The sequence below is a fragment of the Neoarius graeffei genome, chromosome 17 (assembly GCF_027579695.1).
Source record: "Neoarius graeffei isolate fNeoGra1 chromosome 17, fNeoGra1.pri, whole genome shotgun sequence".
Classification (NCBI taxonomy): Eukaryota; Metazoa; Chordata; class Actinopteri; order Siluriformes; family Ariidae; genus Neoarius; species Neoarius graeffei.
Window position 1 is genome coordinate 34,228,521 of NC_083585.1, and position 25,551 is coordinate 34,254,071.

General features: G+C 40.9%; 1 protein-coding gene across 1 annotated transcript in view; it reads right to left on the bottom strand.

Annotated features, from left to right (window-relative positions):
- nova2 (NOVA alternative splicing regulator 2) overlaps positions 1-25,551 on the bottom strand; it is a 58,556-nt gene that overhangs the window by 22,665 nt on the left and 10,340 nt on the right. The window contains exon 3 of the mRNA XM_060944081.1: positions 2,232-2,398. Coding sequence (XP_060800064.1) covers positions 2,232-2,398 — 167 coding nt within the window. The remainder of the gene's footprint in view (positions 1-2,231; positions 2,399-25,551) is intronic.

The window sequence follows — 25,551 nt, forward strand, 5'->3', positions numbered from 1 at the left end:
AAGTGACATTCCATGTCCCAACAGCCAGCCGCTGTGTCCGGGGATCAGGTCGTCGAGGCCCCTGCCTTCGACTGCCACCCAATCCACATTGCACCAGTCCCCTACTGCTACCTCTGTGGGTGGTGAACCCACAGGAGGTCGGGCCCACGTCACCTCTTCGGGCTGAGCCCGGCCGGGCCCCATGGGCAAAGGCCCGGCCACCAAGCGCTCGCATACGAGCCCCAACCCCGGGCCTGGCTCCAGGGTGGGGCCCCGGCTGCGTCATCCCGGGCGACGTCACGGTCCTCGGATTTCTCTCCATAGGGGTTTTGGCCGTTTTTTTTAAAATATGATTTTTAAATTTTTTTTTAAATAATCACTGGTGTATTTATATGAAAACAATTATCTGCCTCAGGCCCAATGAATATTGATGAATAATAACCTTGACTTCGTCTCGGTTATTATTCACCGATATTCACTTCACCTTCTGGGAATAATTGTTAATTCATATATTGTCACATTTTCATGAGAGTAAATGTGCAACAATACTCCTATGCTGTTTTTAGATAGTTTTTAGTAATGTTTATCTTTTTTTCATTCTAAAAGTTTTAAAATAACATGTTTAGCATTCCATCTTGAAGAAAGGAATACTGACGCTTTGCTGTGTCTTAAATGCAACAGTAACCTTTTAGTATGATTTTGATGATTATCAGATTATAATAATCAAAATGATTTAGCATTTAGGAAATATCATGATCTGTCATATCATATGAGAGCTATAGTATATTCGCACTGTGTATGCTGTTGTGTTGGCATGAGAAGGTCCAGTCACAATACTGGCTTTAGATGAAGTTTGGTGTTAGCTGTCCTCATGCCCTACCACCATTTGGCTGCAAGATTAGTGGCTGTCGATCTTTTCAGGAGGCTGGCAGCTGTTGTTTAACATGGCTTCACATCTTATCTTACATCCCTCGGTCAGCGTGCCCCCTGAGGCCCACAGTAATGAGACACATGCCACGACAGCCGCGCTTCTGACAATATGTGCAGAAAGAACACAACACAGAAACTGGATCAAACGGCATTATTGTTGCTGGGCTACCCATCGCCATCCGGCAGTCTAACAGATGATATACAAAGGCACAAGTTTGCAAATGTATTGAGTATTAATTAGCACAATAATGCACATTTGATCATTTACCTAATCATATGAATCAATGGTAGCAACATTGTGAAATACTGTGCATTGTCATATTTCTGAAGCTGTAAAACTGAATGTGCATATAAACCAGTGACATGTTGTGTTCTCTCTCTTATGGCTGCTGCTGAGGAGATGAAGAGACAGCAGAGTCACCATTGCACCAGTGCAGAGGTGTGCTGCCTGTCTGATAACTCCTGTAATTATGTGCATTAATAAATAGGACGACAGCTACACAGAAACAGACAGCCTATATTCGCCCCTCCCTCCCTTCTCTCCCATTAATCCAGGTTATGGCTCTGCAGTGACGGCAACACTAGTATAAAAATACAGTGGCGCTCGCGAGGCACTGAGGAGAGAATTACGGTTGTGGCGATAAGCAAATCACTGTATTAAATTATGCATAAATAGTGACCGGGTGCTCTCTTTTGCCTGGGGTCAGTTTAATGAAGAGAATGAGAAATAAGCAAGTGCAATCAATGCTGAAAACAATGCAGTGGCCTAGACAATCGATAGCATGTAATCGTGAAGTTGACTAGTGGTAATAATTGCTTAAAGAGGCAGCTGGAACACAATCAATGATGTGTATAATCGAGCTATGGGATCACAATCTTTTGTTTGTAGTGGAAAAGGCCAAACCAAATGGTTCATTTTATAAATGAGGACATTAAGATTTACAATGTGAGTTAATGCAGTCAAAATGTCGCTCCTGATTTTCTGATGTGTGTTTACAAGGTTTTGACTTTATTAGCAGATGTTAGCGGGCCTAAGGTCATTTGGACATTTGTATCCCAGTTAACACTTCTAAATCAAAAGCATCTGAATCCTTATCCTGAACTGCAGCACTGAATCTCAGTAAATGAGCACAAGGAAGCTGCATTCAAGATAACACACTGCGTCACAGCTAGATGCCTCCTAATAGCTCAATCTTCAGTATTTTTATTCTGAGACTATCCATCCCATGCTGCACTGAACTCTTCCATGATGCAAAGGAAATATGAAGAGAAAGTGTCAGTGTGATGGGCAGAGAGCATGACCTGAGGATGCAAGGTCTCACCTGTTTGATGCGGTCAGGGTTGACCGTGGTCTGTGGCTGAAGTATGCTGACTGGCTCTGTTTTGGCAGCGCTCTGAGGCATCTCCCGGACCTTCTCAGCTATGAAATCGTGGACACTGTTAAGGGCCTCCACAGTACCCTGGATCAAACACACTCGCTCAGTCGTTCCTTCCAAAGACAGATAATGAGAGAAGCAAGACACATTTTCTAATTAGGCCACATGATGACACAGCTCCTAAATGCACAGCACAGTGAACAGATGAATCCTATATGAATAATGAATGATCAGTATAAAAATATAGTCATGGCTTTCCATGGAAAATACATTATGACTCCTGATACTTTCACTCCTCTAATTCCAAAGTTTCATAACTACACTGTATCCTGTGATGCATTATCATTCAGTAAGCATGCTAGTCATCAATAACCAGGATACTTTCCAAACGCCAGTGATTTACTGGTCTTCAGCGTGTTCTTGGTGTTAATGGCTTTCAGATTTCATAGGCACAGTGATGTAGTATATTTTCAATTACTTACAAACTTTCACAATCAGCATTAGCAGAGAAATATGTTTAAACTTAGACATCAAGGGGTTTCCATATTACGGGCATAACCAGCACAGGACATGTTATCAAACAGACTTCCAATAAGATATCCGTTGGCTGACACTGTGCAAATCCCGGCACATGATTAAATATGATTGACAGTTCCCTGTTAGTGACTAAAGATCTAGAGTTAAGGCATGCACATGGACATACTATGAATCTGTGTACATGCAAACTAGACTTCTGAAAGCAGCTGCAATAACAGTGCTACTATTTTAGGCAGTCGCAGATGGTCTTCCATTAGAGAGATGCCCAAGTTTCCAAGCTTAATTAATTCTAGTCTGATATCAACTCTTGACATGTTTTTAATGGACAGCAGGCGTGCATCACCAGTGGAATGCAAATAGTGTAAATGTCTGTATGGACAGTACATAGTACTCCATGCTACGACTCTACACACACATTCAGCATTGTTTCAGTGAAAACTCCAGGCCTCTGGTTGCATTTCAAAATGAAGGGTGTATATAAGAGGATAACAAAGTGTCACCCATGCCTCAAAAGCAGCCAAGAATGTGGGCTTGAGATTCCAAAAACACAACAACAAACACCAAAGACATGAGCATGTGTGTGATATCTTGAGAGAGAGAGAGAGAGAGAGAGAGAGAGAGAGAGAGAGAGAGAGAGAGAGAGAGAATTAGAGTGAAGGACAAAAGCCCATAAACTAATCCTCAGCCAGAAACTCTCTAGGCCTCTGGGAGGGTGGGATGCAAATGGGCCCTTATCAGCACTGTGCAGTAAGGGCTTCCGACTTCCTCTAGTCTACCATTGTTTTTCTGTAGTGAATGTGATTGGGTCGGTTCCCACCTTGCTCACTATAAATAAACCTAACTGAAGGAATATCACACTCATGGTTCATGTTCATAAATAAAGAGAAAAGAAAGCTTTGCTAAGCTCCTGACAGCTGGTGGCCCAAGAGTAATCTGGGACAGACCAATCAGGGAGGCAGATTACTGAAGCAGAGATCACCATTGTGTTGGCAGCACGTTGAGAAGGGGTATGCTGTAAAGAGACTCCATGTCAGAAACAGTCATAGACACATCACAGCCAAACTTCATAGCTTGTTAAACATAAACATAATTGTGCTATTATAGTCAGTATGTTAATTTTATGTTGATGTGCCTGATATAAAGGGACTTGGCAGGCTGGTGATTGTGTAAGTTTACACTGAGGGGCATAAGAAGGTCAGCAGGTATCCTCCGTCTCTACAGAAGGGCAAATTGGATTTCTAATCTACACGATGCAATATGCATTGTGGGAAGTTTCTCTGACTTAAAAAAGGGGGGGAAATCAGTTCCTACTGTTATTGAAAGAGTGTAAAACCATCAGCAACATGTTCTGGACAGTGTGCAAAAGCTATCCAATATGGAGACAAGTCCTGTGTGTGACAGTGTGGACTTCTGGCTCAGCTTTGTGCTCCCTTTTCAGCGAGATGTACCTTCCAGGAGTAGAGACAGTCCTTCAACTCCATATGATATGCATCAGCATGTGTGTATCTCTCACAGAAGGAAATATCATTTTCTTCAGGCATAGTATAAAAAAAGGCCTTGAAAAAGGTATTGTCCAGTTCATGGGTTTTTATAGTCAGCTAGGGAATGCTACCGTGGCTGTATGGTAAATTGTTTTTGTGGAATGGTTAATTGAGTGAGTCATATATTCCTCCCTCGCAGGGGCTATGTGAAGGTCCACTTCACTAGTCCTGCTACGGAGAACATTTACACATTTTATAACAAATATTGTTAGAATAGCTGAACACTCATTATAATGAATCAAAAGTCTCAAGCGTTCTTGACAAAAATAAGATGCATCTTAGAGGACTGAAATTAATCACAGGGCTTTTGAATCATGATGATATTGGATATTTATCGCACCCATTAAAGGCAGGGTCAGTGATTAGGTCAATACACTTTTTTAATATTTGGTGAAGTTCTCCTTAAATTAGCTCTCAATAAAATATCAGCATAGATGAAAAACCCTGGTCAGTGTAGTCCTATGGGCTCTATAAATGGAATGAGTGGGGGGACAAATGATATGGACTACTAACATTCAACCAATCACGACATGAAAATGCTTCTGAGCTTTTGAGTGACACAACAGGAAAATGTTTGCCTTATCGACTGAATAGTGCAAGTTTGAATCCCGACCAAGACCTTCTCTGTAAGTCTAAGAGATCCTAATTGGTCATACTATCTGGGTGTTGTTTTTTTTCCCCGTTAATCAGATACCCCGTTCACACTCACACTGAAAACTGTACATTTTCCATTATTATGCTGTAATGGTATCCTGTGGGAATGGGAGTAAAACAGCAAAGTCTAAACATTAATCTATCCCCCGGCAACCTAGTAACATTTACGGTAATCTTTTGCCATGGTTCCAGTGGGAATCAGAACCATCAGATTTACGTGTTGTGACCGGTTTTGTCATTGCTGGAGGTGACATAAATGATGATGTAGTGGTATTGCGATGTAACTACTCATATTGCCACAGTGTAAAGCAACTGGTAGCTAACTCAAAACAACTAGCAAAGAAAACATCGGCAGATATAAGCAAAAATGTTATACAGTGGTGCTTGAAAGTTTGTGAACCCTTTATAATTTTCCATATTTCTGCATAAATATGACCTAAAACACCAGATTTTCACACAAGTCCTAAAAGTAGATAAGGAGAACCCAGTTAAACAAATGAGACAAAAATATTATACTTGGCCATTTATTTATTGAGGAAAATGATCCAATATTACATATCTGTGAGTGGCAAAAGTATGTGAACCATTGCTTTCAGTATCTGGTGTGACCCCCTTGTGCAGCAATAACTTTAACTAAACATTTCCGGTAACTGTTGATCAGTCATGCACACCGGCTTGGAGGAATTTTAGCCCGTTCCTCCGTACAGAACAGCTTCAACTCTGGGATGTTGGTGGGTTTCCTCACATAAACCCCTCGCTTCAGGTCCTTCCACAACATTTCGATTGGATTAAGGTCAGGACTTTGACTTGGCCATTCCAAAACATTAATTAGAATGGTTCTTCTTTAACCATTCTTTGGTAGAACGACTTGTGTGCTTAGGGTCGTTGTCTTGCTGCATGACCCACCTTCTCTTGAGATTCAGTTCATAGACAGATGTCCTGACATTTTCCTTTAGAATTCGCTGGTATAATTCAGAATTCATTGTTCCATCAATGATGGCAAGCCATCCTGACCCAGATGCAGCAAAACAGGCCCAAACCATGATACTACCACCACCATGTTTCACAGATGGGAGAAGGTTCTTATGCTGGAATGCAGTGTTTTCCTTTCTCCAAACATAATGCTTCTCATTTAAACCAAAAAGTTCCATTTTGGTCTCATCCGATCACAAAACATTTTTCCAATAGCCTTCTGGCTTGTCCATGTGATTTTTAGCAAACTACAGATGAGCAGCAATGTTCTTTTTGGAGAGCAGTGGCTTTCTACTTGCAACCCTGCCATGCACACCACTGTTGTTCAGTGTTCTCCTGATGGTGGACTCATGAACATTAACATTAGCCAATGTGAGAGAGGCCTTCAGTTGCTTAGAAGTTACCCTGGGGTCCTTGTGACCTCGCCGACTATTACACGCATTGCTCCTGGAGTGATCTTTGTTGGTCGACCACTCCTGGGGAGGGTAACAATGGTCTTGAATTTTGTCCATTTGTACACAATCTGTCTGACTGTGGATTGGTGGAGTCCAAACTTTTTAGAGATGGTTTTGTAACCTTTTCCAGCCTGATGAGCATCAACAACGCTTTTTCTGAGGTCCTCAGAAATCTCCTTTGTTCGTGCCATGATACACTTCCACAAACATGTGTTGTGAAGATCAGACTTTGATAAATCCTTGTTCTTTAAGTAAAACAGGGTGCCCACTCACACCTGATTGTCATCCCATTGATTGAAAACGCCTGACTCTAATTTCACTTTCAAATTAACTGCTAATCCTAGAGGTTCACATACTTTTGCCACTCACAGATATGTAATATTGGATCATTTTCCTCAATAAATAAATGACCAAGGAGAATATTTTTGTCTCATTTGTTTAACTGGGTTCTCTTTATCTACTTCTAGGACTTGTGTGAAAATCTGATGATGTTTTAGGTCATATTTATGCAGAAATATAGAAAATTCTAAAGGGTTCACAAACTTTCAAGCACCACTGTAAAGAGGTTTTGCTTGAACAAATGTTCAGAAGCAGGAAGAGGACGTTCTCAACAAAGACATGATGCAGTTGAACTTGCGCCATATTGGTAACTAATATCTTGGGCTTTTCACAGCAATGGACTTACTGCCTCATGAACTGTATGCCAGATTCGATCTTGCGTGTGTTACACATTTCATGGAGATGTGTGCTACGTAGCATTCTGTTAAATACAGTCAGGTGGGAATACACAATATCCATTCCTTTTCTATTCTGGAAGACTGAGTGGGAATGAAAATTTGTTATGCATTCCATGTTGTTTTTATACAATAATAAGTTTTGTATGTGAAAGGGGCTAGAGTGCCATCAGCCAATCACAAACACCCATGAGCTCACATAAACAGAAACATTCTCAGCTGCCCTAAGACATTGCATCAGTAGCAGTTCAGAAAGATGCAGTGGATAACAATGTGTCTCTGAGGATGACCATAGTGGCCTTCACAATCCCAGACTGGTAACGCTGATGTCTAATTAGTAAGTGAGAAATGTCGTAAAATCAAAATGAACCATGTTACCTGTAAAACTGGAAATCCCTCTTGTACTATCATTCACGTTTCTCACCTGGGGATGTGTTCTGGGAGCAGAATTTTGGAGGGAACACTAAGAGTGTGGCTGAATTTATTTGAATTTTGAGTTTAAAAACAGCCATCTTCAGCTAAATTCCATTAAAAAAACACTGATTATACCTTTACAGGGCACTATTCATGCAACATGCTAGGGCTGTGAGAATGAGAAAGTTCAAATGGAAACAGGACAATCAAGAATCACTGCAGTGCTGCTAGAGGAGATGAGATGTACTAGCCAGATTAATTTTCCGCAGTGACTCTTTGGTTATGTAGCTAACACCATATTCTCCTTAGCACACCGTGTTCCTAAAAGTCTGTCCTTGGAGAGAGGACACAACTGTCATTCGAAAAGTGCTGATCACTACACATCCCAGTTCAATGGAGGAGGCAGGAAGATGGATCAATCAATGGATTGACAGGGCACTGAAACCACAGATATAACCACAGAAAACTCAATAACCAATTACACTGCTATGTGCAGCATAACGGATGAGAGCAACTACTGGAACCAAGGGAAGAATCTGTCTCTGAAGATACACAGTGAATGGAGGTCCAGGAAACAGTCTCCATGCCTAACCCGCATATCTGAGCACATTTTGGCTCCTACTTGATCAATTCCTTCAGAGTCTTCCAACTGAGGCCCACAGGATCTCTGGAGCATAGGACCCTGCCCTTAGACAAGTTTACAGATGTTTCCTGGCTTTGCATTCGAATAACACATGGGAGAGTGAGAAAGTGTGCAGGAGGTACTGTGAAAGAGGCGCTGCCTGAAAGAAAACAGCAATCACCCTTCCTCTTGTATGTTCCTGTCTGCTCAACATAAGCCAGCTGAATGCAGTAACCAACCAGATGGGTCCTGTAAGAAATGGCTATTCAAAACAGGGACGTGAACGTGTGATGCAGTTCAGTTGTTTTGGAGGGTGGGTGTGGGGGGGCAGTCCAGGCTCTATGACATAGCTCCATCACCACGGCAACTGGCAGACCCCCTGAAAATATTGTGGGGCAGCTGCAGATGATGTAATGTGTTATTATTCAAAGTACAGAGTCAGAATGCAAGGCAGTGACAGCGAGGCAGCATTGCGTGTGCTTATGTCATTTTGTTAAAGAAGTTTGCAAATGGTTTCCACTCAAATCACTTTATGTCTTTGAAACTGAGCATGCAGTTAATGTGTCAGTTTACTTTTGTGCTCCTCTGTGAGTGCAAACTGTGCCTCAGCTGACTAGACTGAACTGCAGACTTTAGGAGAGAGGGGAAAAAAAGGATTCGGTGACCTTTACTTTGTTCTCATGTTCATTTGTGCAGCACAGCTTTTCCTGCCCCATGCAACAGACAGTGAGAACAGTGCAGGAAGGATAAGAAAGTCTCTATAGAATAACAAAAGACTTGGAAGAAAGGGTGAATTCCTACTCAGTGATGTCAGGTTTACTGAGGGTCCCAGATTCATGTCCCTACCGCCCCATGAATTCTCTCTTCAGTTTTAACTTATCCTGAACCCCCTACAACAGGACTGCCCCCCCCCCCCCCCCCCCCCCCCCCCCACACACACACACACACACACACACACACACATACTCTACTGTAGAGTCATGTCAACATGGGGCCCATGGTAGGAAACAGCTGGAGAATCATAACTGTGTAACTGCCTTCATCTTTACTCAAAACCATGCTCTTTCTGTCATCCATCCAAAACCTGACTTCACACTCCACTGGGAGTGTTCAAGATAGGCAAGATAGGCAGAAAGAGAGAGGAATGCTATGAAAAGCGCAACGGAAGATATACACAGATGTAAAATAAGTGTAATGCTTAAAAAAAAAGAAAATGAATTTTCTTCAAAAGAAAATCTTGACAAGAAAAAGAAAGGGAAGCGGTTTCAATCCATCATTCCAATGCCTCACACACTCTCCATTGTTTGGCTAGTTATCCTGTTAGCCTGGTCCATACGTGCCACTTTCTGAATAACAGCCATCAAATATACAATCTGAATTCACTACTATTTTAGAAAAACACAACTGTGAGCAAACACATGGCACGTGGGGGATGTTTCCCCTCATGAAACTGTGTACATTTAGGGGAGTGTTTAGGTGACTCATTGCCTGATGAGGAAGTGACTTAAAAGCATAGTGCTGAGACCAGATGGGAATGCTGTGCAGAATTAAGAAGGAATGAATCAAGGGAGTAAATCTCCTGTTCTGTTTAATGTCAAATATACATCTGAGTGAGAAACCTTGTTTCTCACTCAGAGTCTTTTGTGCAGACAGTGCTGTAATCTGAATAAAGAACTAGCTGTACCTTGGTTGAGTGTCTGTTCATTTCCAGTGCATCTCAGCAGGTTGTGGGGTGGTGGCATGAGGGACTTTAAGCACCAACTGCTGCAGGCATGGCTAAGACGACTAAATAAATCTGCACTATTTTTCACATATCTGGATTTGACTTACTGCTTCATGTCTCAGTAACCACAGCAAAAACCAAGTTTGCCATATTCAGTATAATGCATGGCTTAAACAAGTTAATTTTATATTCTTTGTGGGATGAGTTAAATTTTTCTTTCATTTAGATAATGGAAATGTTTAGAAATGTTTCTTAATTAGTGATTTGCATAGTTATAGTGTTTTTGCAGATTTTTTTCCCCCAGTCGTTGTTGCTACCTCAAAGCAACAGCCATCAAAGTCCCTGTTATTTCCCATGTGATACTAGTGTTAGCAGTAAACACTAACAGTGGTAATAAAAACAGTGGCAGAATTTAGTATTTAATAGAAATGCTATCAGACACTGCTGAAGAGTGCTATGTTGCACTGTTTTTTTTTCCTTTGGTGATTGTTAACCAAATGTCTCCGCTCAGTACCCAGAAAGCAGGATAGCCAAATTCAGCAGGCGTACTTGTTTATGGAATGGCACACTTGGCAAAGGCAATAATGACAAAATATGGAATCACTAGTTTGTAATGTCCAGGGGAAACAGGTATAATTTATTTCAGAATACCTCTAGAGAATACTTTAATATGAGATGTGATTTTCACATGTATTATATCATGGAGTGTAACTTTATTCATCTACATTATAAGCACTTAGCAGACGCTGTTATCCAGAGCAACATACACCATACCCAGAGCAGCAGTTGGGGGCCTTACTAAAGGGCACTTCAGCCAGACCTGCTGGTCCAGGGAATCAAACCAGCAACCTTTTGGTCCCAAGCTGCTTTTCTAACCATTAAGCCATGGCTTCCCTGGCCTGATATTTCTATTAACGAAATATTAAACTTTGCTACTGAAATGCTGCGAAGAGTGTGCAAAGAACTACCAACAGTGACAGTCCAAACCCCACTCGAACCCCAACCTTCTGATCAACAACCCAGTACCTTAACCACTGAACCACCATATTATTATTATTATTATTATTATTATTATTATTATCAATAGTGCAGCACAGTGGTGTAGTGGTTAGCACTGTTGCCTCACAGCAAGAAGGTTCTAGGTTCGAGCCCAGTGGTCGATGAGAGCCTTTCTGTGTGGAGTTTGCATGTTCTCCCCGTGTCTGCATGGATTTCCTCTAGGTGCTCTGGTTTCCCCCACAGTCCAAAGATATGCAGGTTAGGTTAAATTGGTGGCTCTAAATTGACCGTCGGTGTGAATGTGAGTGTGAATGGTTGTGTATCTCTATGTGTCAGCCCTGCGATGATCTGGCGACTTGTCCAGGGTGTACCCTGCCTCTTGGCCATAGTCTGCTGGGATAGGCTCCAGCTTGCCTGCGACCCTGCACAGGATAAGCGGTTACAGATAATGGATGGATAATAATAATAATAATAATAATAATTATTATTATTATTATTATTATTATTATTGTCAGGATTACACTTATAAGACATAAAGTCCATAGATGCTTGAGTGTTCACTCCTTGTTAGACAGAGTGTTATTTTATAACCAATAAACTTACATGTATATGCAGGTTAACTTGCCCACATTTACGGTACACACAATAACCAATAAAAATACAGTCTATTCATTTTCTTCAGGTTACAACTGAAGACCCTACTGAGTGTAGTGCACTGGGAATGACATAACGTATGAACACATGAACACACACATTTGTTTTATGTACACAATCACACATCCCTGAGCCTATTTGCGTTCTCTGAAGGCCTATATGATAAATGCAGCTAGCGTGAATTCCTGGTCAGCACAGCTGATTCCAACAGTGACTGATCTCCTATCTGGCATCAGGCTGAGCTGAGGAACAGAAGGAGGAGGAGCCATTCCCTATTTCATTGTACTCCAGTACCCCATCGTAGTCCACGGGGGCACTCAGGCGACCTAATTAAGATCCCTCCCTGCTCTGTATGAATAATGAATCAGTCTGACCAAGTAGTGGAGTGACAGAAACGTGTGTGTGTGTGTGTGTGTGTGTGTGTGTGTGTGTGTGTGTGTGTGTGTGTGTGTGTGCAGGACGAAGGAAGGGACATGCTGAGACTCTCGCTTCACACTGCCTGTCTCCACAGCTGGGCTCCTCCTCCAGGGCCTTTAGATCCCTGCTAGCACAGATCACACTCTGCACTTGTCTACTTCAGCCTGGAACGATCCGGAAAATCTCATCACTGTTTCCTCCACAGGTGAATGTCTTCACAACCACTAAATCATCAATTTGCGAAATAAATTTTTTAGAAAAAGAGAAAATTGCTGTCCTATAAGCAGCAACTGGTGTCTAGTACAAAAAACCCACACACATTTCCATTCAACTGCTATTATACTGTCATCTTACATTTTCTAAGTAGTGATTTCTGCAACCGGTTGTGCATGCAATTTGTTCCAAAAAGCTTATACTCATAATTAGGCTGCCCAATTTGTTCAAATCCAGAGGTAATTAGTATCCAAGCAGAGAGAGAGAGAGAGACAGAGAGAGAGAGAGAGAGAGAGAGAGAGAGAGAGAGAGAGTGTCCAATAAATACTTTCTGCTAGTAATACTGCGTTTTTAGAGAGCCAGTAAAAAGTAATAAAAAAAATCAGTGACAAAAGCAGTCTTTTTTCAACAACATTTAGTAATCTACTTTGCTTGTTTCTTCAAAGTGTGCAATTAGGCCTTTAACTAGGAAAATCACCATTGTGCCTTACTTAGAGCACCATTTTTGGGACTCCATTTCCTAAGAATTATACAGTTGTTAATTGCTTCTAAAAACAGCTACGCTGCTAACATAATACATGTGATGAGATTTTCTTTCAAAGCAATGAGATAAGCCATGCATTTGCTGATCATATAGACAGTAAAAAAAAGAAAAACAGGAAATCTTTTTTTGTATTGTGATGGTAATGGTTGGATGTATCTCCAAACACTGATTTGCACTTTTGAAATGGAAACCACTTTTCTCGGGTGTGTACAAGGCTAGCATTCCTGCTTGTGTGCATGATAACATCCCTGCAGCAAAAGTATAGAAGAGGCAGGGAGGGTGGGGGAAGTAGCACTATTCCCTCCCTTCTGCTGGAACTCTGTGCTTTTCCCTCGCTGTTCTCAGCTTGTTGAGTGCATTTCCCAATGGTGGTGTTGGGTTCCACACAAGTGCTCCGAACCCAACACACACCTGTCCCTCCTCACCCGCAGTCTATCAAAGTTGTCTAAACACTGCCTGTCTGGGGGACAGCCAAACTCGATCATTGGCATGAGCTCTTCTGCCTCTAAAGCATGCTAAATAATGGGGCCACTCTCCTCACAGCATTTCACTTTCTCCCTGAACCTCAGATCCGGACTTGCAGTGAGTCATGCACACGAGGCTGGAGAAGGGAGCCAGACTGGCGGAGAGAGCTAGTATAAAGCTCTGGCTCTTTATCACAACCTTCCAGCACCTCTAAACCCTGAGCCAGGTTTCCATTTACAGTCTGTTCTTTCATCAGCAGCAAAGTCTCTACGCCATGTGGTCCATCCTTGACTTCTCCTCCTGGACCAGTCCACTCTCAATCCTGAAATCAACAGATGTGGTCCTTGGGCCATTGGGACCGAGATCCTTGTGACTTAATGTGCATGAGTCCTGAGGTTGCTCATTTTTTGAGACCTGCATTACTCACCCCAGCTTTGCCTTCAACATTGACCTTATCCATGGCGACTGGGGAATGCTTGCCGTTTTACATCATACACACAATCTGTTCCCTATTTTGTACAGCTGGAATTTCAGTGAGGCAATGAAGTTGTGGATCCAAGCAAGCACGACCAGAAACCCAAACTAAAGAACCTCAGCCCTGTCCTACTATTTGGCCTTCAGTTTAACAAGCACTGAATATTGAGTGTGCATTATTGCCTGATTACATGCATGAGAACCAATCTCTCCCGTGAACAGCATGCACACTGTGTCAGTGCCCCGACAAACACTGTGTTATGTGCTACTGGAGAGTAGGACCTCAGCTGGGATGTAGGTGCAGTCATTATCCAGGCCCAAAGAGCCGGAGGGTGGCATCAGGGTGAAAAGTCTATGCATTCGCAGACAAAAACTGCAGAGATGCACAATACTTAACATTTGGACCACACTCCCTCAGGCTGAGCTAGGTAAATGTACAGCTCCTCTCCAGGAAAAAAAAAACCTCATCAGCTCTGCCTGTCAAGAGCAGTTTTATTTAACGGCAGTTGCCAAAATGCATACGTTATCATTTTGGGCCTGAGCAGGAAGTGACAGGCTCAGGAGTTACTCAGAATGAGGAGCATCCCCATTAGGGACTGAACAGAAGTGTTCCTTTCCTAACTCAGTGCGTGAGTGTAGGAGTCTTTTCACAAGTGAAACTTGGCCTTTCTCCTCTTTCCTGAAATTTGGCATCGAGTACACTGAGCAAGCCAGACAGCAGAAGAAGATGGTAGCTTTTAGTGACAAAAGCGCTTCTGAAAAGCCAGCTTCTCCGGCTGCACCTGCCCTGTGTGGGAGAGGGAGGTGAATCTGTGGGTAAAGAGGGCTGAAAGCTCTGATTGTGATGCCGGAGATGCACGTGTGGCCTGCTATCTTAATCGTCTGCAACACTAGCTACGAAATCAGGAATAACAGAAGCCATTATGTCGTTGGGATGACTTGGGATGACTATACTAAATTAAAAGACACCACTTTTTGTCTATATTTGCCTTTGTGCTCAACTTTATTATTCACGTGCTCTCATTTTCGTGTAAGAGCCAGAGTTTGGCTGTGTTTGCTGGACGTTTCGGGGGGGGGGGGTGATTTGAATGAATCTGGTGAAGGCTGGGTAAGAAAATAGCAATTAGCAATCAGCAAAATAGCAATTAGCAATCTCCTTTGTGTTTACAGCTTCACATGTCTGAAAGGGCAGAACCATATACTCTCTCTGGAACAAAAGACATGTGGTGATGATGTTATGCTGTTATTCAGTATGAACAAACATTTTAAGTCCAGTGCAAATATTTGCTTTATAAATACACACAGGAAATAAGCACTCAGATGTAGCAAAAATGTGCTTTAAAGACATCAAATGACAAGGCTGAAACATTCATCCAAGCTTCATATTTCTACATACTTCTTACACACTTAAGCCACTTGTTTTCTCTCCTCCATCTCTCCAGAAAAACATATCAGTAAGAGAAAAAGATCAGATGTTGACAGGCATTAACCCTCTCCAGTTTGCATCTGAGTGAAGTCCTGCTATATTGACATGAACAACAGTTGTGCTGTCCGGTCTTACGGTCACCCTTCACACTCGCACCACCTTCAAATTCAGCACTGGAGGAGAGCAATGAAAAACTACAACATCCCTGGCATTTCTTATCCAACAAATAGGTTTTTCAGCAAAAGCATTTCAGCAGTGTAAATCATTTCTTTCTCAAGCTTATACATAACCATACATAAACACAGACAACAGTGGCATTACTGTGGGGTCAAAAATAATTAGCATTGGCTGATGTGTTGCAATTAAGTGAAGAGCACAGCCTGCGTGTTGAAGGCTATGTTCCGACAGCTGACGGATTTCTCGACCAACAGAGAAATGAATCATTAGAGTCTGATGGGCTAGCGGTAGGATATGGCGGATGTTTGTAGTTGTGGGTGTGTAAGAGAAAGGCATAGAACGAGTGTGAGACAAGAAAGAAAGAGAGAGAGAGAGAGAGAGAGAGAGAGAGAGAGTTACGGGGTCATTCAGTGAGGATTAGAGAAATGAAGAGGGGGGCAAGAAGGAGGAGCAGGAGGCAGCTGCGGAACTCAGTCTCTTTTAGGGAGCTGTGGGGGCACAGAGGGGGAGCTTTGTCCCTTATGCTAGGAGGCTGGGCCTGTTCCAAAAGAAACCCACCGCTTGCCCTCAATGCACCTCTTTGTGACAACTCAGCACGTTGGGTTTTAAAAAGAAAGGTGGCCCCCTGCAAGACACAATGCAGCTGTCCATTGTCCTGGACTGAAGTAGGAGGCTTTTCTCATTTAAAGTCCTGGGCATGCATGCTCTAAACCAAGATACAGCGATGAAATGATTATACATTCATAAACACATTATGCAATGGGAGTGACTGCTCCAGTCCCCGCAAGAGCCTGAGTGTCAGTGTAGTGAATCCGCAATCAGAGAAGGGCGCTTGAGACCCCTGTATCCTGTGATTGCAGAGGGAACTAACCAAGCACAGGCCAAAAAGGGCTGGCAAGCAGATGGCCTGATTAGCATAGTTGTATTTGATTTTCATCAAAGCTTGCAGTCATGTAATTATTCTGCCTTCAAAGAGTAATGTCCGCATAAAGGCTGCTGTTGTATGACCTGTCACACTGTGCCTAAAGCTTTCACACTGAAGCTTCTGTAATAGGTAGCTTTTTGAGTAAAAAGCTATAATACTCTTGTGGCATGTTGGACAACTGATTTACAAACATAAAACAAACAACACAAATGCAAAAATATTCAATATGCACTCAGCATGTTCCATATAAAAATTTTACATCATGCAATTTTACATGCCTTCACTTACATCTGTATCACAATTTACAATAAAATCAAAACGCATAATACAAAGAAATGCTACGTATTGCTTATTCCTGAGTAAGATTGTCATTTCTGTCTTTCACTCTTGTCTGGTGGGTAGAATTATGTTATTGCCTCCAGTGCAAAAGATCCAAGGTGAGTAAATTTCTCCAAATTAAGAAATTTTTCCCTCAAAATGGGATCTCGTATTTTGAAGGGTCGAGGATACAATATTTTTTGTACCAAATATTATATCATATAAACTATTATCAGTGCATGTGTAATATATGCTAAATATATATTATATGAGAATATTTCCAATTTTTAAGAAAACTGAGAATGTATCCAGGAATGAAACAAAATGACAGCAACATCAACATCAGTGCCCTTTTTGCTATACTTTAAACAAAGTACAATGAGATATCCATTGCTGGCTCTTTTCTCTCTTCCATACTTCAAAATGGAGGCAGCCCTGCTGCTCTATGATTGGCTTTGAAATAACAGGGCTTTACTACGTGACCAGACTTCGGAATCACACACCCATCCTGCAGCTGAGTGACGCATGCCACACGCCATATCTCCGAGAATCCAAGGTGGAACAAGAGGACAGGAGAGAGATGTGGAGTTCTCGGACGATAAGGACAGAGGGGGACCTCTCGCCTCTGGAGACGTCATTTTAGTTTGCATCTCCATGGCGACTGTGTGTGTATGCAAACAAAGCGCCTTTTGTGTGGAGGAAGGAGAGGCGTCTAAAGAAGGGCGTGTGAAAAAGGACCCCCCCGCAGAGCTACAGCAAAAAAACCAGGATGAGCCCAGTTATAGGATCAGCCTCAGCACGTTATTATAGGACTGTCAATCACTTCAGTCACCTCAAAGACACCGTTGTTGTAGACTGTCGGAATGGATGTGAAGATGAAATTTTCCGAACTAGTGTTTGTGTTTTATAGATGTTTAAAATGAAATTACTAAAAGAGAATGTCCATGTATATTTGACAGGATTGAGTAATATTTTCACATCTGCATACCTGAAGCTGAATACGAACAGCATGGTTCATATGAATGTTCAAATAGATAACAATACTACACAGAGAATATGTGCACAGTGAATAGTGTTTCAATAATTCATGCAACATAAAGTATATACAGTGATGCAGAATAATAAAATTATTCAAATTAATTAAACATCTCCAAAATCACCATGGCTAATAAAGGACAAAATGAACCTAGCAATCATGAGTCATTTAATCAGCATCATTAAATTACAACCCAGTTGCATTTAAACGCTTTTCAAAAGTAGCTATTTTCTGTGATGGTTAGTCCATATGACAGCACTGGTGTGTGTTAGAGTCATCAAGGAGCATTTTTTGTGAAAAGTAAAATCATTATTTTTGAACTAAATTTTGTCAACTTTCCTGAACATAGAGGGGGGTTGCACAGCTTTACTGATGAGCTCATCAGAAACCGCAGAGAAAGAGAGAGGTGGGTGGCTTTCTTCTCAAGATGTAGTCACTCATGTCTGCAAATGGCCTAGTTATGCAACATAACAGAACTTTCTGTATCCCTCAGAATAATTATATATATATGTGTGTGTGTGTGTGTGTGTGTGTGTGTGTGTGTGTGTGTGTGTGTGTATATATATATATATATATATATATATATATATATATATATATATACACACGGTACACACACACACTATTGAACTTTTGACAGGGTACACTTGTAAACTGAAAAGCATTCCACTATCTCATGAAGCTGGTTAAGATAATGCCAATAGTATGCAAAGCGTCATCAAGGTAAAAGGTGGCTACTTTGAAGAATCTAAAATATGAAACTTATTTTGTTTTCTGACACTTTTTTTTACCACATAGTTCTATATGTGTTCCAGATGTTATTTCATAGTGCTGATATCGTCTGTATTGTTCTACAATGTAGAAAATAGTAAAAATACAGAAAAACCTATGAATGAGTGGGTGTGTCCGATATATATATATATATATATATATATATATATATATATATATATATATATATATATATATATATGAATGAAACAATTATTCCATGAAATCAAGTCATACATGAGCTGCTAGCTGACAAGGCGCGTAGCACCGAGTTGGCTACTGTATAAGCCATGTACGGTGAGATTGAGTGGAATAATTGTTTTACTCTATCCACATTCACTAGATTTTGAGAAACACAGCATTTTTATTTTTATTTTTTACAAATTCGCTAAATATAAACTTTATACAAAACGTCTGACAAAATTATTTCCGCTTAGAATGTAAACAGACTGGTGAAATGACAGTCATCGGCAGCGGTGGCTGTCCATTGCTAGCGATGATGACTGCTTCATTAGGATACGCAGAAACAGAGATGGGCCGCGAGGCCCGCACCAGAGCGACAGAGTTGTCCACAATGGTGGCATGAATGGCCTGGTTGAGCTGCTATGGAATGTCTGGTTTTGTGAGCCCTCGTATACTCCCTCTGTATATTTATTTATTTTTTCATCTTCAGTTGTGGACACTGAGCTTTTTACTATGCTTCGCCATGTTGCTCCATCCGAGACATCCCTTTTCCATGTCTGATCGATAACTCCAGCATTGTTCATGCTCCTCTTCAAGATGTCTTTGTACCTCAGTTTCTGTCCTCCTTGTCACCTCTTTGCTCGGCTCAGTTCTCTGTAGAAAACGGCTTTGACAGTAGCAATTTGTGAAAAATGCTATAATAGTAACTATTGAAAAATAAAAAAGGATACGTTCTTACCATCAAATACTTTTATTCCATATTTTGTTACTTTTTTTGTATTTTTTGTGGTTTTCTTCTTCTTTAGGGTTTTTTGGCGGTAGCAAACCAACTTAAAGGTGCATTAACGCCACAGACTGGGCTGGAGTGTGGAACGGGGGGGGGGGGGGGGGGGGGTTCTTCTTTTCTTTGGGGGGGGACAAAAAATTATATTCTTTTAGCCATTTTGGTTTCTTTTAAATACCTGATAATTTTTGGGGTTGTGTTTTTGAGTAGAGTTCTTATTTTGTCCTCGGTTGGTTCAGCAACACGCTCTGCCATTTTGTTTTTCTCTACTCATTGTATATGAGCTGATAGCCTATATATATAATATCTATATAGGCTATATAATATCTATCTATCTATCTATCTATCTATCTATCTATCTATCTATCTATCTATCTATCTATCTATCTATCTATCTATCTATTACATGCCATGTAGTATATACATTTGTATATTAATATTTAATTCTTGTGAAACCCCAACAATATGTCATTACCCTCACTTTACACTGCTCCCTTTCTCTCTGCGCCTGTCTGTCTCTCTTGCTGTCTCGTACTCAGACACACACCTCTGAGGGCAGATGGGAGGCCAGCCTGCTTGCCCCTCCTCCAGTCTCGAGGACCTGTGCGGTCAGTGATGTCAGAGGCTCTATTGTCATTAAAAGTGGCCTAGCAATCTTTATTATCCTGCACAGTTCAGGCCAATCATTGACCATTCAAATGACTGAATATTCAATCACTTCTCTCCTCCCTCTGTTATTCCTTCTTCCTCTATTCCTCTGCATCTTTGTCACAACAGACACAATAGATAGTCATGGGCAGTTCAGAAACTGATCGATGATAAAACACTCTATTAATTCACTACAAACAAATTCCTCTTCATATATACAGAGTGTTTTCATTTCAAACGTTTGCTTGCACACGTGGATAGGATGAGGTCTAAAGCACGTGGCTCTTCTGTAACAATATAAAGATAGCACAGCTGGGCCAAACCATTGTCATGCATACCACAAAGGAGGGATTGAGGCTCTCCTGTTTTTGAACCTCCATACATAAAAGTGGCCCGTAATCCAAGACCTCCTGCTGACTGTAGCTCTCCATCCTCCTCTTAAAGCGGGGCACAGGTGACATTACTTTGAGCCTTGGTGCTTGTTAGCTTTGGTGCCTGATCTAATGATGTTAATTGATGCTGAATCTGAGATTAGATCAGAAAGGATTCAAGAATCTATTGAACTACAAGTAAAACTAATTAGAGAAGCTAAATATTGTTTTGTAGCTAAGGAAATTGGCAAGTATACCTACTACACTACAAATTAGAGAGGATCTAATGTTTGTCTTTCCTTAGATTTATATGTGTTTGGAAAGTCAGCTCAGAAGATGATTGTTAATATTGCAGGCGAAGGTCACCCTGTCAGCTGAGGATTCATTTGAAAGGAATTGTGGCGTGTGCTGCAGCCAGGATGGCAAGGACTGTGGTGTGAATTATCAAAATGACTTAGGCAGGGGACCAGCTGGACAAATGGAAAAGAATGATGAAAAACCAAATGAAGACACAGAGAATGGATTGCTCTCTCTCTCTCTCTCTCTCTCTCTCTCTCTCTCTCTGGCGCATTTAGCCACAATCTCATTTAAAGAAGCAAGTGCTTCAGGACAGATCAATACTATTTGTATTGTGCGCACATAAGGGAGGGTTTTGAGCTGGTGGGTGAGTGTGTGGGAGGAGGTATCGCTCTAACTTTCCACAATTGATCCACTGTCTAAAATCTGCATCAATGTATTTATGGCAAGTCCCATCGTGGCTTTTCCTTTTAATCGACTAAAAGGCTTTACATTTTGGTGGAAAAACTACAGCACCCTTGAGACCTCAGGAGACAGCAAAGTGGAGAAGCGACAGATGAAATGACCTTAACTAAGGACAGTAAATGCCATGTTAAGACTGTGATTCCACATTCACATGTGATGAGCTCTGAATACATCACAAAACAAAAAGTCCTTCTTCAGTGAGAATAACCCAGCTGTTTGAGAGGTGAGGGTGTTAAGACAACATGCTAGTCAGTATGACAGTCATCATAATCACTGTCAGTATCTTGTTTCTAAGAAGAGTCTCATCTGCGCCACTCTGTGTAAGGACTAGCTGAACATGGGGGTCTCAGGCACTGACTGGCACTGAGGGCATCACTGAGGCAGTGGCCAGCCTGTATAACGTCACATGGAAAAGAAAACAAAGCCACAGGAGACTAAGGGAATCTCGTTTCTCTTCTAGACACTCGGCCAGGACGCAGATGCTCCCTGACAAGCTTCCTCAGACAATGTGGCTTTTACACACTTGAATAACAATAATGCCAAGTAAATCACATGCCTCTTATTTGGGGGGTTTTCAGGCAACACTGATTATCAAGGCTCAAATGGGTTTCGATTGAAAAATATGGCAAAGAAAAATATGCCAAGCAATTTAACAGACTTGTCATATTTACAGTGTAAAATCTCATGAGATGAGCTTTATTAGACCTAATTTGTTTTGACGTAGTTTAATATACTTGTTTAAGCACAAATCGCAAACTCCAAACTAATGTTTTTCTATAGCGTATACGAATTTAAGGATCTTCTTGGCTCATTCAGTCCTCATTAGTCAGTGTTAATTATCCCACTAGTTATTGCAAAAATGATCCTTTTTAGAAATTGATAACATCTAATAATGATGATTCAGATGATTGTGCTGTCACAGATTAAACGGCAGACAAAAGAGTCTCCCATCTCAGCAGCGTGCAAAAAGCTAAAAGCTAAACACCATCAAATAAACGAAGAACATTTCTGGGTAAAACAGAGAAACAGGAAGGGAAAAAATTCCAGGCCAGATATGTACCATTGTGGCTTTTCATCTTTTAGTCAAAAAGCTTTAGACCTAAGAAGATTAGAGCGGAGAAATCACAATGTCGCTGATGCATGGGGGAGGGATGATGGTGTGTGTGTGTGTGTGTGTGTGTGTGTGTGTGTGTGTGTGTGTGTGTGTGTGTGTGTGTGCGTGCGTGCGAGAAGGGGGTTGTGAGCTGTTGAAAATTAGTTACTGAAAACCACAATCATTGTGCGGGATTAAGACAAAGCTTTAATATCGCAGTCTTCTCTAAGGCACAGGATCAGTTGCCTGGACGGCCTCAAACAAAAATCAACACTCTGCTCAGCACCACATGAAGCTTGACTAATCTTCAAGAAATAGATGATGCAACATTCATTTAATTTGTTTCAGTCCACGTGTTTTAGACAGCACTCACGTTTACATTACACTGTCACATAAGAAAATGTGTCGTAATGTACGCCAGTGTTGTCTCCTAGGCCAGCATATGGGTTATAACATTACTGTGACAAGTACAATATTAAGTATGTTGTCTTTGTCTTGTATGATCTCAGCAGGCTGATTACATCTGCAAAACTGTAAAACAAAGCCAGAGTAATGTTAATTTAAAAAAAAAAAGGGGGGGGAAAAGCGTGGCTTGGAAGGTCTTATAGATTAAATTTTCATACCTGCTTTCACCAATTATTCCACCATCATCAGTGAGAATAACATGTGCAGACAACCATTGCATGTAGCTTGTGCTTTACAGTTGCTGTGTGAGCTCAACAATGACAGAAAATGGAAAAAAACAAGCAAACTCAATGAACTAACCAATGCAAGCAAGCAACAAATCAATGATACTGCTGACAGAAAGCGTCTCTTGTAGCCAATGGTCTGGAAATGATTTGGGTGTCTGATAGGTGGTGCCTTTCTAAATTTACTGAATAAAATATATCAAAGGGGGAAAAAAACTAAAAACAAGGGTCTAGGAGGAATTTCTGCAATGTTACATAACTAGAAGGAACGAGGATTCTATGGCGCCATGCTACTATGCTATCATCACGTAATCTGAGAGTCTGAGAGCTAGTCAACGCCCACTCTGACCTGATATCAGTGGCAAAAGCAGCAAACACCTGGGTATCCAGCATGAGTGAGGATCACTTAATTTTCCTCCCTCCCACACACTCACTCCTTCACTCACTGACTCACAATACTCACTCATTCGCCCACCTCGCTCTTTGTTTCCAACGGTAAAATCATGACATTTTGTTGTCACAGAGTGCTGCAATTCAACACATAAATATTCAGACCAAGCCTTTTGGTACCTCTTATTTTCTTTGGGCTATTTCAATATTGTCTTTTTACACTTAAAGCAGAATTTTTCCTAAATTGTACATGAGAATGGTGATATATGACAGTAATTATTGCTCACATACGTAATGAATACAGCAGGCAACATTAGCAGCTTAATAATCCTTTGTTTATTGTTCTCATATTCTCATTATATATCATATGTTTCAGCTACATCTTTCTCATGACTACTGTTTCTGGAAATGTGAAAGGCTAATTAAATGAATACATTAATAATTGATTAGTAAATGAATAACTGTGCACTCAGTCTGGGTCAACAAAATACACATAAAGAGATCATATGTCTTAAATTATTCTTCTTATTTGTGTATGTTTAAACCAAAATAAACATGATAACTACCATGAGAGTTCAACTCAATTACATGCATTTGTGTAATATTTAAGGAGAAGTTACCAAAGAAATCGAGTATTTTATAAAAATTTCAATTTCATTTTAGCATTTCTCAAACATTGGAATTTATTCTATCTACATTCACTGGATATAAGCAATCGCACGCTCTGATTGGCTACTCTACTACTAGGATATCAGCTCATATACTGTGAGTAGAAAAAAAATAAAATGGTGGAGCGTTTTGCTGCAGCAACCGAGGACAAAATAAAAACTCTACTCGAAAACAAAACCCCCAAAAATATAAAAAAAAGCAACAAAATATGGTAAGAACTTATCTTTTTTATTTTTCAAGAATTATTATTATAGCATTTTTCACAAATTGCTTCTGTCATTTCACTGGTTTGTTTACATTCTAAGTGGAAATGATTTTGTCGGAAGTTTTGTATAAAGTGTTTATTTATCGAATTTGCAAAAAATAAAAATGCTCTGTTTCTCAAAATCCAGTGAATGTGGATAGAATAAAACAGTCATTCCACTCAACCTTGTCGTACATGGCTTATAGCCAACTCGCTATAAGTGCCTTGTCGGCTATCAGCTCATGTACGACTCGATTTCGTGGAATAACTGTTAAATATTCTTAAGACTTCAAGGGTCACATAGATTTTTAGAAACAGTAGATACTCTGCAGTTATTATAATTTAATAACACTAAATAAAGTACTCATAACCTATTGTTAATGTTCCCAGATAACTGCTGTATTCACTAGTTACTATATGCATCTAGAAGCATTAAATTAACGTCTAGACTAATATGTGAAGTCCTGTAGTGCAGCGTTACCAAATTTGATTAGTAAATTTGATGTTAAAATATTTTATATTTGCTATATGATGTTGCTACTTTTAGCCTCTGTTAGTTGTAGATAAGAACCCTAAAGGCAGAAAGTCACTGAATTATGAGTGTCATTTCCTCGTAAACCTTAAACAACCCTATATTCAGAGTGAAGGCATCTAATAAATCTTTTCTCCTGCAATAATGAATGCTGGCCAGTTGCGGACCAATACTGCTGTAGCCAGCTAATTGCCTCTGAATTAAATGCTGTTGGGGCACTTAGCCAAGATGAAGTAAGAAGAGAGTCTTTGGTGAGCGATAGTGGCCCTTCCGTTGAGAGGTTTCAAATCTGCCTGAATCAGGAATGCCGGACACTGCTCCTAAGCAAAAAAGCCCCCCCTCACAGCAGGTGGATCTTTTGATTTGGATCCAAGGAAAAGCTCATGCTCATTTCCATACAGATGCCCTCTTCACCACAGAGGAAGCCCCCCCCCCCCCCCCCCCCCCAACCCCCGCCATAGCACAACAGTCCATTCCAACAAACCAACACAGCACCATCGCATCCAGCTCTTTTGGAAAATGCTTCCCTACACATCTCAATTTATCTCTCAATCTATCTTCCTGTAATTAATTAGCCATTTAAGCAGCACCACTCTAAACACTGGAACATTACAGCACTCAGAGATGACAAAGTCAATGAAAGGGCATGTAGTTTTTCGAGGTAGATGTCTTGGATCTGGCATCTGCTCTGTTCTTGTGGGTGTCTCAGGAGGAAAACGACAGAGGTGTCCTGTTGGTCACAGCAACCATGGCAGGACAAGCGAGTAATACAATGTTCTTTTAAGAAGAAGCCCAAACCCCCCACTTCTCCTTACTTCCTTTTAAAAATA